The following is a 16,379-nucleotide window of genomic DNA, read 5'->3' as shown; positions in this document are numbered from 1 at the left end:
TATTGACTTTTCAGTTCAGTTCAGTATTAAAAGAGTGCAAACGTGAAGTAGAGAGAAGCACCGAACAGAATTTCGTGATCACACTAAATGTTCAAGGAAAGGAACACGTCAGTCAAGATAACCTCTAAAACTAAAATAATGTATAATTTTCGGTATTTCAATTGAGTTTTTTTAGTTGTTTGAAGAAATAAATCAACTTATTATTGCTCTTTAAAGTCGGCACCATTCCATGAACGAATAAGTTTACTGATTTTCCTCTTTCGTGATTAGTGGATCTGTATTTTCCTTGTAATCATGCATCAAAACTCTGGTAAGTTTCTATTTTGAAATTGAATGTAACAATGAATAATTTTTAAATCTTATAATTCTTAATTATTTACGTAGATGTAAGTTATTGAAGAATAGTGTTGCTATATAAGTTGCATGATCTTTCCTTGAACTTTGTTGTGAGAGGTTTCTGTGTCTCATTTTACATAACATTTTAATAGTATACAGTATCATTGCTATTACAACAGAATTCACATTCATGTGATTTTTTAGGAGTTTGACCATTGAATTGTAACAATTCACTCCTAGCATGTTTTGAGTAGGCTCTACACTACGGTTCAAGTTATAGTTGAAATGCTAAGCTAACCTAGCTTAGCATTTGCTGTCGATCTGTCATCTTGACACCGACACGTTAATTAATTTGTCGTAAGATAGGGTGAGGATGCAGGCTGAGGGTGCATTCTCTCGGTGAGGATGAGGCAACTTTGCCGGTATATAGTAAGTGTCATACCATTCCATGGCCTCATATTTCCTTCATTCTTCAACCGAGCATAAATTATCATTTTGTAATTGGAATAGAAGTAGAGAATAATTTGTTAATAGAATCGAGTAGAAATAGTGACATCCAATATTCCAAGAATATTAAATGGTCTCGAATTGATGAAGCCTTGAAAGTGGTGAGTTGGAGACGGGTGGTCGAGGCGGCTGACAGTTTCAATGAGATTGCAGAAAAATCCTTTGTCCTGTCACCCACAACGAGCTTATCGTGGTAGTGGTCAGTATGAGAGGCGGCTCGGCTCCGGGATTTCCTCTGCTTCTTTCGCGAGATTTTCAAGTTCAAGGGAAGAGTGTTTGCCCGTGCCGTTGCTGGCCGATTCGGCCCTCGGCCTTTGAAATACAGGGTGGGTGTGTAAATGGGATTAAGATAACCCTATACAAGGAATCAGATCCCTACAAATAATTCTATTATAAAAATAGTACGCAGTCTGAACCAACTGCGAGCTGACAGCGGGCAGACAGGATCTGCAAGCCCGGAAAGAGGTTTTTCTATGGGGTTTAAGGTAAGAGCTATAGGGTAAAGGTATGGTGGATCTATAGAGTTGTTAGTGGTATCTAAGATATAGTTAAATAGGGTACGGTATGGGGTGTAAGGTATAGAGAATAGGGTACAGGGTATGAGGTATAGGATATACGGTATACGGTATGGGATATAGCTATAGGGTACAGAGAATCAATAATAAGATTATTATTCTCTACAACAAACAGATGTTTGTTCAATAATCCGCAATCTGACAATTGTGCTCTATCAATCATCAAATTAGTTTTCAATAATATAGGGTGATATAGGTAGGCTATATAGGGTGATATGGTATATATGGAGTGATCCGTGGTCTAGTGGATAGATAGAGAGCTTGCGTAGCAGCATAGAGATCCTGGGTTCGAACCCTCTCACAACCCAACGTTTTTTAACCAGATCACTCCCGTGTTATCGGATGGGCACGTTAAACTGTCGGTCCCGGCTGAAGTATGACAGTCGTAAGGCCCATTGACGGCTCAAATTATATATTCAGGCGGTGGGACCTTCCCGCAAGGGGACTCCCCACCAACAAAAGCCATACGAATTTACTAGTATATAGGGTTTTAGGTGTAGGATTTCTGAATCGCGAGCCTATAGCTGCGAAAGGATCTTTAGCAATTCTGTGACTGCTAACCAGGATTTCCGCGCCAGTCTAACAACTGCGCGACGGTTATTAAGGGCTACTCTGTAACAGCCCTTAAGGGGAATGGAAATCACTCTCAATCGTCCGAAACTCTTTCAAATTAATAGTCAGTATGTTGACTATTATGAGAGGATAGAAAAGATTTTCACAGACACAGTCTGTAGAATAATATCGGGAAGACAACAGTATGTCGTTGTCAGGGTTGGAAATGATTTTTCCAGGATTTTCCACAAGGAAATTATCGAGTCAGAGACTCCTAATTCAGGAAAAGATTTTAATGGGCTTTTCCAAGCAATTGCCAGTCTGAGGACTACAACAAAATCGAACTCTAATTTGCAACTGAGATCACATGAAAATTCGTGAATTTTCCACAGGGAAAACCAGCAAATAATATTTGCTATTAAAGGAGACAGGTTTCTAGGAATTTTAGAAAGTATTTTCGGGTCTGAAAAACCGCGACTAGGACGATCTCGAATCTGGAACTGAGATCAGGAAGGATTTTAGTACAGGAAAAGTTAGGAGAAAGTAAGAGGAAGGATGTCACAGTCTGTTAACATCAACCTGGAAGTTCTCAAGCTGTACCTGAGAGCTGGGAGGATTTGGATTTTCCTACTAGGAATTATAGCTAGACGGAACTGCTATACAAAAATAAATACAGGGGCCACTCTACAATATGAAAACTAAGCAAGGAAAATTTACTCTCACAGGATAGGAATTTTCCTACAAGAATGAAAGTTAACTGGGAAAACTTATCTTTAACGAAGACAGGTACCTCCCCACAAGAATGAATTCTAATCGGAAAAATTACTTCTGAAAGAATAGGGTTTTCCCCACATGAATAAAAAACCAATTGAGAAAAATTACTCTTTAAATTTGAGGCCATCTTACTACAGGGAAGGAAACGCATATAAGCGACCAGTCCTAACATACAGCTACCTGAATCGCCGTGGAACCAAATACGGAGACTTACAAACCGATTATCAATTTCCGTATTATACTTAAAACCGTCGTGAAGCGACAGAGTAGAGACTTATAAATTAAGAACTCTAAAATATTCCGCTACAATCCGAAAACTATGCGGAACCTACCGTTATCGAACCGAACAGAGCCTAGTTAAATTTCCCACTTTACTGTTTGTAGCACAAACTTAAAGCGGATAACCCGCTCACCCCCAGTGATACGAGTTGGGAGAAATAACCATCAAGAAAGAAAATGCCTAAGGAAGATCTAACTTCGAGTTGTCCGGAACTTGCCCTACAATATTCCATTCAATAAAATAGAGAATAGAATATTATCCCTCTAGAAAATGACTATTGGTAACGCCGCACGGAACGCGGCCATACACAAACCCGATCACTCAACTACTAACTCGACCCCGGGTCTACTCCTCCCAGAGCAGGGTCCGTGGAAAACAGGAGGCAAGGGGAAACGAGATTACCGTCCAATAGGAACCTCAGAAGATGATCACGCCACCGATCATGTGACAAGGAATGACTCCACTAATGCTAAGGGTGGATTAATGATGACGGTATTGCTAATTCCTAGATTAGGCCGGTAATAGTATATTTCGCACCTAGGGCCGAAAATGAGACTTTTCCGGCTTGAAACCGGGTTTCAAGTCCGAGGCCGTAGGCCGAGGACTAGAAAAGATTAAGAGCCGGAAAAACATTTTTGCCCATGGAGAGAACGTTATTTTTCGCCACACAGAAAAATAAACAATATAAATATGAGAATAATTGTTTATTAGGCACTTCCGAAAGCAAAACAGGAAGGTCATAGCTCTAGCAAATCTGAGGTAATCTGAATATCAGGAAATTGTCCAATTATGTTTATTTTTTACTCTGATTTGTCTAAATAACCTAAAAGATTATGTTCAATTATGTAAAAGGTTGAGTTTATACTTTTTATTCTTCCAAATGACAATAAGATGATATTATTATGAATGTTTTGATTCTTGAATAATAAACACAAATAATGAAAAGTTTTTTGATCAGCTGTTTTAGCACACTTGAAATTTGGCAAATCTGAATGTCAACGTCAACAATGCTTGTTGTCGTTGACTTCGGAAGTTCAAGTTAGAAGTTCTATCCTACTCTGAAAATCGAATTTGAATAGTTTATAATATATATCTTATCCGTATTTCATTCATCCAAATAAAATGATAGTGTCTTATTGCAGAATACTCATTCAATTCTAGAAGCATAAACTGATTCTGTTTCATAAACCATTTTGTAAACACGTTCACATCAAATCAGAATCAGCTGACTTCAAGGTTATTTTACAGCCCTAGGGCCGTAATAGTATATTTCGCACCTAGGGCCGAAAATGAGATATTTCCGGCTCGAAATCGGTTTTTAAGTCCGAGGCCGTAGGCCGAGGACTAGGAAAGATTGAGAGCCGGAAATACATTTTTGCCCATGGTGCGAACGCTATTTTTCGCCACACCCAAAAAAAACTTCCCAATATATAAGAAATTTAAAAATAAATAAAATTCAAACAGCCTATTTTGATAGTTTGAATCTTGGTTATGACAACTTTTACTGTCAATTAATTTCAATATTACTAATTAATAATTTACAATAATGACCATATTTTTATACTATTAATATTAGGCGCGAGCTTTGCGCCCGGTGCAATATCATGGATAGATGGATGAATAGAATTTTCATTACTATTTTGAAATAATGTGATGAAAAAATTAATATAATTGCATATTTCACAGTTTTGTCTCAAAATATATCTAAAAAATTGATTGAAATTTAAATTACGGTAACTAATATAAAAAATAGGTAATAAAAGTCGAAATTCATCGACAAAAAAAAGTCAGACCGAGATTCGAACCTAGATCATGTTTGTTATTCACTGAGCTTTGAGTTCTGACTGATGTATTACGCCTTTACGCTCTCGGCCATTCCGTACTGTTGAACGTTGGGGCCTGACTGATAACCCTTAGCATACACGTAATACTGTAATACTAGACTTCTAAAAAAGTTTACTTCACTCCTAAAAAGCGTACCGTACAACAGACTTTGGCTCATGACTTATATTATTAAAATTAATATTATTATCTGTCTCACAATAAAATTTTCACTCTGAATTAAGTCAGATAACGTAGGCTATGTAGGCTACTATAATAATAGAGTATAGCGCAAATTTGAAGCCGTTTGCTGGCATTTTCACAACAAAATATTGTTCTGAAAATAGTTAAATCATAGAGAAAACATTCGAAGATTCAATCTTGAGTGGGCCTAATGTTTTCTCTATATGGTTTAATATTGAAGAAAAATTATCTAAAAGTTTTAATAATGAATTACGGAAAAATTACTAGGAATTTTTCAGTCAAGGCTGAGTTTCACCAGTAGGCTTACCTTAAACTTCAGATCTGTGCTGTATTTGCTTATTATTATTGTTGATTGTATTGCATTAAGAAGTGGAATTCGATAATAAAAAAGAAACAATAATTATTACTCTACCTCACTTTTAAATATTGATACAATTATTGTACTTTGAATTCAAATTCGATTCTTCACTTTTAAATACTTGCGATACGTACCTTTCTGACAATGGACAATGTAGCCAACATTATATTGTTGAGGCTATGGAGATATATCATCGTATTCTATTGTTTGATATCAAAAACACAATAATAAATATTAAATTATGAAACAGTAATTTATAAAATATATTATTATAGACATAATACCGCGATTCACGATACATAATTATATAGATTATTACAGTCATTATGAGATTATCTCTCTATGATTTTTGTGAGATCGGACACGATCAGCTGTTATTCAAGGTCATTTTACAGCCCTAGGGCCGTAAAGTTTTACCGGCCTGGTCGGAAAACAATCACTTTCGGCCTCCATATGACGCACGTAAACCAGCTCATTACATCCAAGTGTGGCGAAAAACTTTTACTGGCCTGGTCAGAAAACAATCATTTTCGGCCTCCATATGACGCACGAAAACCAGCTCATTACATCCAAGTGGGGCGACATAGTATATTTCGCACCTAGGGCCGAAAATGAGACTTTTCCGGCGAAAACAATATTTCTTTCCAGAAATTACAAGAAGCGGCTACTCTGGCGCGACTGCTGCTGACTGCATGTTAGATAAAGGATTCTCAAACTAGTAAACAAGAACTAGATATTTCTAGTTAAGATGAATCCGCTGATGATAAGTTGCAGGGTTGTCGCCAATGATGATGATTTATATGCTCGACTCTAAGCTTAGCAAAATAAATTCGACTGTCGACCCTATTCCCACTCTAAAATAAAGAAACTTCGTTAAATTATATGCTATATGACGATTCTCCATTAGTCACAAAATTCACTTTGTGACAGAGGTATATATTGAAATTCAGGCAATAATGTACTCATTACTGGTGATGATGGACATCTATGGAGGTGATATTATCATACATAATAGTTGAATTTAGACTAATTTTATTTACTCACGTGATTTCTGGTAGGCCTATCTAGAATTACAAAGATAAAAAAATGAGACTCATGTTCCAAAATATAAATTGTCATCCTCCATCAATCACGTTCTCTTAATATTGGATTGGCTTTGGCCATTCTTATGAAAAAATTGTCACTTTTTCATTTACATAGAAGAAAACTACTTATAGAAACACTGTTAGTGAATGTGACTCCAATAAATATGTAGTTTCCATATAATTAGGTTATTTTGACGAATAGGTGATAATTTTTTCTTTGTTATTATTATTAGTTGTCAATTCTTTAATCTGTAAAATTTCTTTTTTTCAGATGATATGGTCTGGGCTACGCAAAATATTTATACGAGTCCCATCAGCTCTGTTGATAATGCCTATTCTATGACAAGTTCAAGCCAGGACAGTTTCTCTAGTAATATATCTGAAAAAGTACCTTCTCCAGATTCCACCAATACTCCAGGTAATTCCTATTTCAACAGTAAATATTTTCTATTAATATAATTTATCTACTCTATGTCAAGCTCTAGGTTGATATTGGTACAGTAGGCCTATTTCACAATAATGTTGAAAACATTAGATAGATTATCGTTCTTGATTCATGAGCATAAGATCACATCAAAAATTTGAAACACCTACACACATAATAAGTGAGTGAATGATATGGTTAGTTGATTTTTTATTTCTCAACTGATATTACTAATGTTTCTCCTATCAAATATTGCGATCAAATATTTGTCTCGTATATTCTTTGTTCATTATGCTGGTGAAGTGAATTGAATATTACTTTGGATCTCTCAACGTTTACTGATAGATAAATCTGCAGTCAACCAATGTGGTTTGAAGAAAAGCCTTCGAATATATTGTCATAATAATTATGGTAACATTTCAAGTGACAAGAAAAATTTAAAAACTATTCAAAATTGCAATAATGAACACTTACAAAAATTTCTATACATTCTTATCGAACAAAAAATGTAGATTAATTTCTTGATAAAACTGAAAATAAGATTAGGCTACCAGAAAAATATCGAATAGAAAATCCGCGATTAGAATATATGCTGATGCTTCTAAGAGATTTAGTGCCGGTTGCACAACAGTTGGTTAAATTTTAACCGTGATTAATTCCATGATAACCAATCAGGGAAGTCGTCTTTTCAAAAACGCCTCCTCTGGTTCTTGTTAAAATTTAACCGGCTGTTGTGCAACCGGGCCTTATATTTATTAATGTTGTACATTTAATTAATAACCTGCAATTTTATTTTTTTAAATTTAGTGAGATGAAATGATTGAGGTCCACGATATAATAGCAGTATTTGATTAACATTGGTCATGCTATTCTCGTCTATCATTTAACAAAGCAGGTAGCGCTGACCTTTTCTAGCTCCGCAACGTTGCCAGATCGTTTTTTAACAATGTAAAAGTTTAATTAATCAACAAAATATTCAATCTCAACCACGACAACCAAATCAAATCAAAATCAATTTAGGTTTCCATTTTTTTATTTAATTGACAATTTAGACAACTTATTATTTTTTATTCATTGCAAATGATATTTCCTTGGCAATTCAAATATAATTGATCATTCTTAACAAGAACAGATATACTGGTGTATCAGCTATTCTCTATAGAAGACAGATTATCGGAAACGCTGTTCTGTCGTTTTCCACTTCCATTATAACGTGGACATCACTATAGGAATTACAGTATACTGTGTATTAAAGTGGAACATTTTTATTCGCAGGTAAACCATACTTGAAAATCATGGAGGAGCCTGCTAACCAGTTCAGGTTTCGATATAAATCCGAGATGCAGGGAACACATGGAGCGATATTGGGTGCTAGGGCCACAAAAAATGAGAAAACATATCCCACTGTGAAGGTAAGCCGAAAATAGTTCTGAAGGGGCGTTTACATTAGTCAAGTTTATTGGAATTCAACTTTCCTATAAAATGAATGTATTTTGCAAACAGATGGAAATAAATTGGAAGTTGCATTTGCTCAAATGCTAATTGATCGTTCAGAGCCACGTTCACTGACCGGTCTCATCGCTCATTCACCGATCACTGGCTTTGAACGCAACCATTATTTAAGCGTTTGCTAGCGACCGGAATATTTCTAGTTTCATCTAGGAAGTTTAGTACTAGCCAACTTTTGAATTTCAAAATTTATTCAACCAAGTCTAGAAAACCACTTAGAATTAGGTAATTAACTAGGTACTAGCTTTTATTTAACCGACCCAATGACACTACTAAAGCAATATATTCTTGCTACACTGCACAGAAAGCATACAATTCCCGGACATTTTATAGTTTGGAAAGATACAATTTACGAACAGTGGAGATAAAAACAGCGGATCTCAATTTGAGAAAAAGTAATTGACCGAGCGAAGTGAGGTCTAAGATTCAAGTCGACGGTTTGGCATTTCTCTTAATGTTTAAATGTTTATATGTTGCGCATTTACGGCGAAACGCGGTAATAGATTTTCATGAAATTTGACAGGTATGTTCCTTTTTTAATTGCGCGTCGACGAATATACAAGGTTTTTTTTTGGAAATTTTGCATTTCAAGGATAATATAAAAAGAAAAAGGAGCCTCCTTCATAAGCCAATATTAGAGTAAAAATCAGACTATAGAATTATTCATCATAAATCAGCTGACAAGTGATTACACAGATGTGTGGAGAAGCCAGTCTATTGCTGTATTTCCATAAGTTCTATAGCTTCAATCAGGTACTTGTAGATGAGAATACTGCGTGAGGTCTACTGTTCACAGAACTACTAGTTATTAAACAAAAATCCTAGAATTCTATAGTCTGATTTTTACTATAATATTGACGTATGAAGGAGGCTCCTTTTTCCTTTTACATTATCCTTGAAATGCAAAATTTCCAAAAATCTTGTATATACGTCGACGCGCAATAAAAAAAGGAACATACCTGTCAAATTTCATGAAAATCTATTACCGCGTTTCGCCGTAAATGCGCAACATATAAACATTTTAACATTCAAACATTTGAACATTAATAGAAATGCCAAACCGTCGACTTGATTCTTAGACCTCACTTCATTCGGTCAATTGAATGCTGTGAATCAACCCCAAGACTTCTGCTACTGCAAATATTGACAACAGGATTAACAGCTAGATGAAAATTCGATGAGAGCTACTATCCAAAAATTATTTGCCAGCTCGGGAATCGAACCTTGTACCTCCTAATTGGTAGTCAGGAATGCTTACCCTCACACCAAACTGACAATCTCTGGATAGCAGCGCTCATTTTATACAAAGTCATAGCGGCCAGTCAGTCTAGAGATTGAAATATATAAGTAATTGCATTTGTTCAAATGCTAATTAATGAATAATTATTATTGAACGAAAATCCCAATTAAATGCTGTAAATCACCCCGAAGACTTCTGCTACTGCAAATATTGACAACAGGGTAAACAGCTAGATGGAAATTCGATGAGCGTTACTATACAAAAATTATAAAATGCGCGCTGCTATCCAGAGATTGCCAGTTTGGTGTAAGGGTAAGCATTCCAGACCGGCAATCAGGAGGTACTGTGTTCGATTCCCGGGCTGACAAATAGTTTTTGTATAGTAGCGTTCATCGAATTTCCATCTAGGTGTTTACCCTGTTGTCAATATTTGCAGTAGCAGAAGTCTTCGGGATAGTATGGTCGGCAGTAGCAGAATTTTCGTTTAATAATAATTATTTGTAAACTTTAAGTCAAGTTTACAAGAACAGAAACTTAATCCACTATACCAATGTAGACCCTTCTTCAAGTTTTGCAGATGTTGTACATGTTTGACTTTTGGATTCAACTTGAATCTTGCTGTAGATACAATCCAACCTATAAATGGGAAAATGAGATAGAAACAGTTTTGTCAGTCAATGTAGAATGTATAATAAACAACTAAGAGAAAAGTCTGATGAAATAATTCAGTCATAGAAGAATCTGATGAAGAGGAGATATCAGCTACCGTTACTAAGTAACTTAGCTATAAAAAGGAGGCTCAACACGAGAAAACATTCGAATTGGTTTAGTTTCAGGAAACTTTCCCCCTCAATGGAAATGGAAAATCAATAATTATAATAAAACTCTTGATCCTAAATGCAATTCTAGTAGTTTAAACACTAGGTATTCTAATACTATCAAGTACCCTTTTTATTTTGTATTGTTCCGATAAATTGAAAATGATACTTGATAATTTTTACTATTTATTTATTTATTACAGAACAAATAAGACTACAGGCATTAAGCCCAAAACAGTCTTCACTACAATTTACAATCGTGTTAAGCAAGTTACTAAGAAAAAATAAGAGATACAGTAAATGAAATTCACAAATACATAAGAAAAATATGAGGAAAGCATAAGTAATTGAAAGTAATTCAAGTAATAAATACAGATTGAGGATAGTAGCTTATAAAAAGAATACAATTCAGCAATTATGTTTCAATAATTTCAGTAGCCCTAAAAAAGTGAGTACTGTATTCAATTCTAGTAATTTGAAAACGAAAACTATTGCTGATTAGTCGATTTGGTATCAGTATGTAAGGAATTGAAATATTTGAAAGAATAAGACGTTGATGTTATCAATACCAACTATTTGTTATCAATACCTGTTCTATTTGTTAAAAAATAGAACAACAAGAAATTTGGAGAAGTTTGTGTGAAGTTGAGAAGTTGATACTGTGGTAAATATTCATATTAAATAAAAAGACTGAGAAATTGTCAAAAACCACAGATTTTATTGATAGTTAGAAAGTTGAAATTTGTTTAACATTTGGAGAAATATCTCAATATCCCTCCCCATACAGAATTGAAATATAATGAAAAGAAATAACTCTTGAGCCATATCTTTAACATTTCAGATCAATATGTCTTCATTTCGTCAGTGTCCACAAAATTCCAATTTATTTATCAGTATAAATTCATAATATACAATTCAGTTAAACACCAAGCATTCACCCCAAACTGCTCTAAACCTTAATAGTCCTATAATAAATTTGAAGTGATTGTTTCAGCTTTTCAACTATGATGGTGATGCAGTAATCAGATGCACTCTGTACACAGCTGAAAATAAGAGGAGGAGGCCTCACGTACATAGGCTTGTGGGCAAAATGTCAGGACGGACAGAAAAAGATGACCCGCATGATATGCGTATCAGCCAGTCGGACAACCATACGGCATGGTAAACTTATATAAAATTATACTATCATTTTTACTAATATCCATGAGAAATTTCACAAATTACCGTACCTTATTTAAATTTCCGACAAATCACATAACAATTCAAATTTAAAATGATTTTTGTATGTTTTGAATTGTAAATTGAGAGTGTAATTGAAGAGTGTTGAAGTGACACATAACTAGCTATATTTGGACTGTTGTAAAAATTAGAATTGGAACCGTTTTGGGCATAAGCCTGTGGTACATTTCTGTAAGTTGTGTAGATTAGATTAGATTTTTATCATGTCCTGAACATCCACAATAGTGGACAGAGGATGGGTCAACATTCAACTTAAAAGCGAATATAAAAGCGAAATGGCACTCACTCACTCACTCACTCGCAGAACTAAAAATCTACCAGACCAAAAACGTTCAAATTTGGTAGGTATGTTCAGTTGGCCCTTTAGAGGCGCACTAAGAAATATTTTGGCATTATTTTAACTCTAAGGGTGGTTTTTAAGGGTTAAAAGTTCGTCTTTTAGCATGTATATTTTTCTTATTTTCTTAATTTATTATAATAATTGAAAAATATCCATACCATATGTTAATATAGAACTATAATCTAGAGAGAGTACCTCTTCGAAACAGTTGTTAACTGGTAACTAGATTAATAATTTTGTCAGGTTGGCATTAAGTTGAGTTGACTTTGTTAGGTTGGCACCAAGTTGAAGATTGAAATGCATTTATCAGGGAAAAATTGATTGGGCACTGCTACTTCAATCAGAGCTATTCCTGGGAATATTATATTACTAGCCGTCAGGCTCGCTTCGCTCGCCATATCCGTTTAGTCAGACGTTTAGTCTGGACCCCCGACTGGATCGTCCTAACATATGATAAAAATGCTCAAATGAAAAATGCAGGCGAGCGAAGCGAGCCTGCTGGTCTCATTCTTGGACGATCCAGTCGGGGGTCCAGGGGCGAAGCCCCCTGGTTAGACGGATATGGCGATCGAAGCGAGCCTGACGGCTAGTATAGATAAAAAACACATAATAAAATGTTTAAAATGTGTAATTCTGAATGATTAAATAAACAAATAAATAAACAAAACAATTTTACGACATCCATAAAAAGTTATACTATTAGTAGAAATTTGTCAACTTCACGTAGGCACCTTATTTGAAACTCTGACAAATTCCGCATAATATTCATTTAAATAAGTGTTTTGAAACGAATCAAAGTTTGTTTATTATCTTTTTAGTTTATATGTCTCATTTGTTAAAGACAAATTAAAGGGTACTATAGTGAGGTCCACGTTATAATGGCATTGAAGAAAGATAGGAGTATAGTGTTGCCGATTCTCTGCCTTGCCACTGCCTTCTATAGAGACTAGCTGATATCGGTATATCTGATGTAGTAACTGTTAATTCTGGTTAGAAATAATCTATTATATTTTATTCCCCCAAAAAATATATTTTTCCTACAGTTACGTTGAAAAGTGGCCATTGCTGCACTGATTACAGAACGCAAAGAATCACTTTTCCGCTCTAGTGCGGGAAAAATTTTTCTGCACTCCAGATTTGCAACATGGCAACGCAAAATACTTAGTAGGTTATATGGAGCAACAGTGCAGCAAAATCAAAATGAAGTTGGTAACAGTGACTGGGCTGCTATAGTGAGCAGAGGTGCAACGAAGCACAACGCGCAAATTATTAATTAGATATTATAACCAAGGACAACATTTTTATTCAATTTGACAATAAATTAAGGGTTCTATCAATAATAAAATTACACAGAAAAACATTTGATGGATTTCAGGCAATTTTACCCATAATTACCCACTTTTCATATTCAATGGTAACTGTAGGAAAAACTTAATGTGAAATACGTGCGCAAAGTTCCTCTGCTGCACTCAAGAAACCATTCCGCCCTCGCCTACGGCTCGGGCGTAAACGTTTCTTTCGGTGCAGCAAACTGTCACTTTGCGCACTAGTTGCACAAATAACTATTTCCCACAGTTACCTTGAAAAGTGGCCATTGCTGCACTGATCACAGAACGCAAAGAATCACTTTTCCGCTCTAGTGCGGGAAAAATTTTTCCTGCACTCCAGATTTGCAACATGGCAACGCAAAATACTTAGTAGGTTATATGGAGCAACAGTGCAGCAAAATCAAAATGAAGTTGGTAACAGTGACTGGGCTGCTATAGTGAGCAGAGGTGCAACGAAGCACAACGCGCAAATTATTAATTAGATATTATAACCAAGGACAACATTTTTATTCAATTTGACAATAAATTAAGGGTTCTATCAATAATAAAATTACACAGAAAAACATTTGATGGATTTCAGGCAATTTTACCCATAATTACCCACTTTTCATATTCAATGGTAACTGTAGGAAAAACTTAATGTGAAATACGTGCGCAAAGTTCGTTTGCTGCACTCAAGAAACCATTCCGCCCTCGCCTACGGCTCGGGCGTAAACGTTTCTTTCGATGCAGCAAACTGTCACTTTGCGCACTAGTTGCACAAATAACTATTTCCTACAGATACCCTGAAAAGTGACCATTTGTGCACTGATTGCAGGCTGCAAAGAATCACTTTTCCGCACTAGTGCGCAAAGTGAGTACTTTGCGTACTCCAGATTTGCAGCATGACAACGCAAAATAGTTAGTAGGTTATATGGAGCACTAGTGCAGCAAAATCAAAATGAAGTTGGTAACAGTGACTGCTGTGGCTGCTATAGTGAGCAGAGGTGCAACGAAGCACAACGCGCTAATTATTAGTATTATATATTATAACCAAGGACAACGACAGCACAGTGCCACCACAGCACACACCACACAGCTGCCCCCCCCGCCATTCAAACACTACTACATTATTCAGGCAATTTTACCCATAATTACCCACTTTTCATATTCAATGGTAACTGTAGGAAAAATTTAATGTGAAATACGTGCGCAAAGTTCGTTTGCTGCACTCAAGAAACCATTCCGCCCTCGCCTACGGCTCGGGCGTAAACGTTTCTTTCGATGCAGCAAACTGTCACTTTGCGCACTAGTTGCACAAATAACTATTTCCACAGTTACCTTGAAAAGTGGCCATTGCTGCACTGATCACAGAACGCAAAGAATCACTTTTCCGCTCTAGTGCGGGAAAAATTTTTCCTGCACTCCAGATTTGCAACATGGCAACGCAAAATACTTAGTAGGTTATATGGAGCAACAGTGCAGCAAAATCAAAATGAAGTTGGTAACAGTGACTGGGCTGCTATAGTGAGCAGAGGTGCAACGAAGCACAACGCGCAAATTATTAATTAGATATTATAACCAAGGACAACATTTTTATTCAATTTGACAATAAATTAAGGGTTCTATCAATAATAAAATTACACAGAAAAACATTTGATGGATTTCAGGCAATTTTACCCATAATTACCCACTTTTCATATTCAATGGTAACTGTAGGAAAAACTTAATGTGAAATACGTGCGCAAAGTTCCTCTGCTGCACTCAAGAAACCATTCCGCCCTCGCCTACGGCTCGGGCGTAAACGTTTCTTTCGGTGCAGCAAACTGTCACTTTGCGCACTAGTTGCACAATAGTTATTTGTGCAACTAGTGCGCAAAGTGACAGTTTGCTGCATCGAAAGAAACGTTTACGCCCGAGCCGTAGGCGAGGGCGGAATGGTTTCTTGAGTGCAGCAAACGAACTTTGCGCACGTATTTCACATTAAATTTTTCCTACAGTTACCATTGAATATGAAAAGTGGGTAATTATGGGTAAAATTGCCTGAAATCCATCAAATAACTTAGTAGTGTTTGAATGGCGAGGCGGCTGTGTGGTGTGTGCTGTGGTGGCACTGTGCTGTTGCTGTCCTCGTTATAATATATAATAGTAATAATTAGCGCGTTGTGCTTGGTTGCACCTCTGCTCACTATAGCAGCCACAGCAGTCACTGTTACCAACTTCATTTTGATTTTGCTGCACTGGTGCTCCATATAACCTACTAACTATTTTGCGTTGTCATGCTGCAAATCTGGAGTACGCAAAGTACTCACTTTGCGCACTAGTGCGGAAAAGTGATTCTTTGCAGCCTGCAATCAGTGCACAAATGGTCACTTTTCAGGGTATCTGTAGGAAAATAACTATTTCCCACAGTTACCTTGAAAAGTGGCCATTGCTGCACTGATCACAGAACGCAAAGAATCACTTTTCCGCTCTAGTGCGGGAAAAATTTTTCCTGCACTCCAGATTTGCAACATGGCAACGCAAAATACTTAGTAGGTTATATGGAGCAACAGTGCAGCAAAATCAAAATGAAGTTGGTAACAGTGACTGGGCTGCTATAGTGAGCAGAGGTGCAACGAAGCACAACGCGCAAATTATTAATTAGATATTATAACCAAGGACAACATTTTTATTCAATTTGACAATAAATTAAGGGTTCTATCAATAATAAAATTACACAGAAAAACATTTGATGGATTTCAGGCAATTTTACCCATAATTACCCACTTTTCATATTCAATGGTAACTGTAGGAAAAACTTAATGTGAAATACGTGCGCAAAGTTCCTCTGCTGCACTCAAGAAACCATTCCGCCCTCGCCTACGGCTCGGGCGTAAACGTTTCTTTCGGTGCAGCAAACTGTCACTTTGCGCACTAGTTGCACAAATAACTATTTCCCACAGTTACCTTGAAAAGTGGCCATTGCTGCACTGATCACAGAACGCAAAGAATCACTTTTCCGCTCTAG

General features: G+C 36.1%; 1 protein-coding gene across 2 annotated transcripts in view; it reads left to right on the top strand.

Annotated features, from left to right (window-relative positions):
* LOC111053267 (nuclear factor NF-kappa-B p110 subunit) overlaps positions 1-16,379 on the top strand; it is a 54,056-nt gene continuing 37,677 nt past the window's right edge. For both annotated transcript variants that reach the window (XM_039420755.1, XM_039420754.1), the window contains exons 1-4: positions 1-310; positions 6,764-6,910; positions 8,192-8,328; positions 11,478-11,644. In XM_039420755.1, the coding sequence (XP_039276689.1) occupies positions 295-310; positions 6,764-6,910; positions 8,192-8,328; positions 11,478-11,644 (467 nt within the window). In that variant the 5' untranslated portion in view covers positions 1-294. The remainder of the gene's footprint in view (positions 311-6,763; positions 6,911-8,191; positions 8,329-11,477; positions 11,645-16,379) is intronic.

The sequence above is a fragment of the Nilaparvata lugens genome, chromosome 2 (assembly GCF_014356525.2).
Source record: "Nilaparvata lugens isolate BPH chromosome 2, ASM1435652v1, whole genome shotgun sequence".
Lineage (NCBI taxonomy): Eukaryota > Metazoa > Arthropoda > Insecta > Hemiptera > Delphacidae > Nilaparvata > Nilaparvata lugens.
The sequence above is the reverse complement of the archived record's forward strand: the minus strand, read 5'-3'. Positions and strand labels throughout refer to the sequence as shown.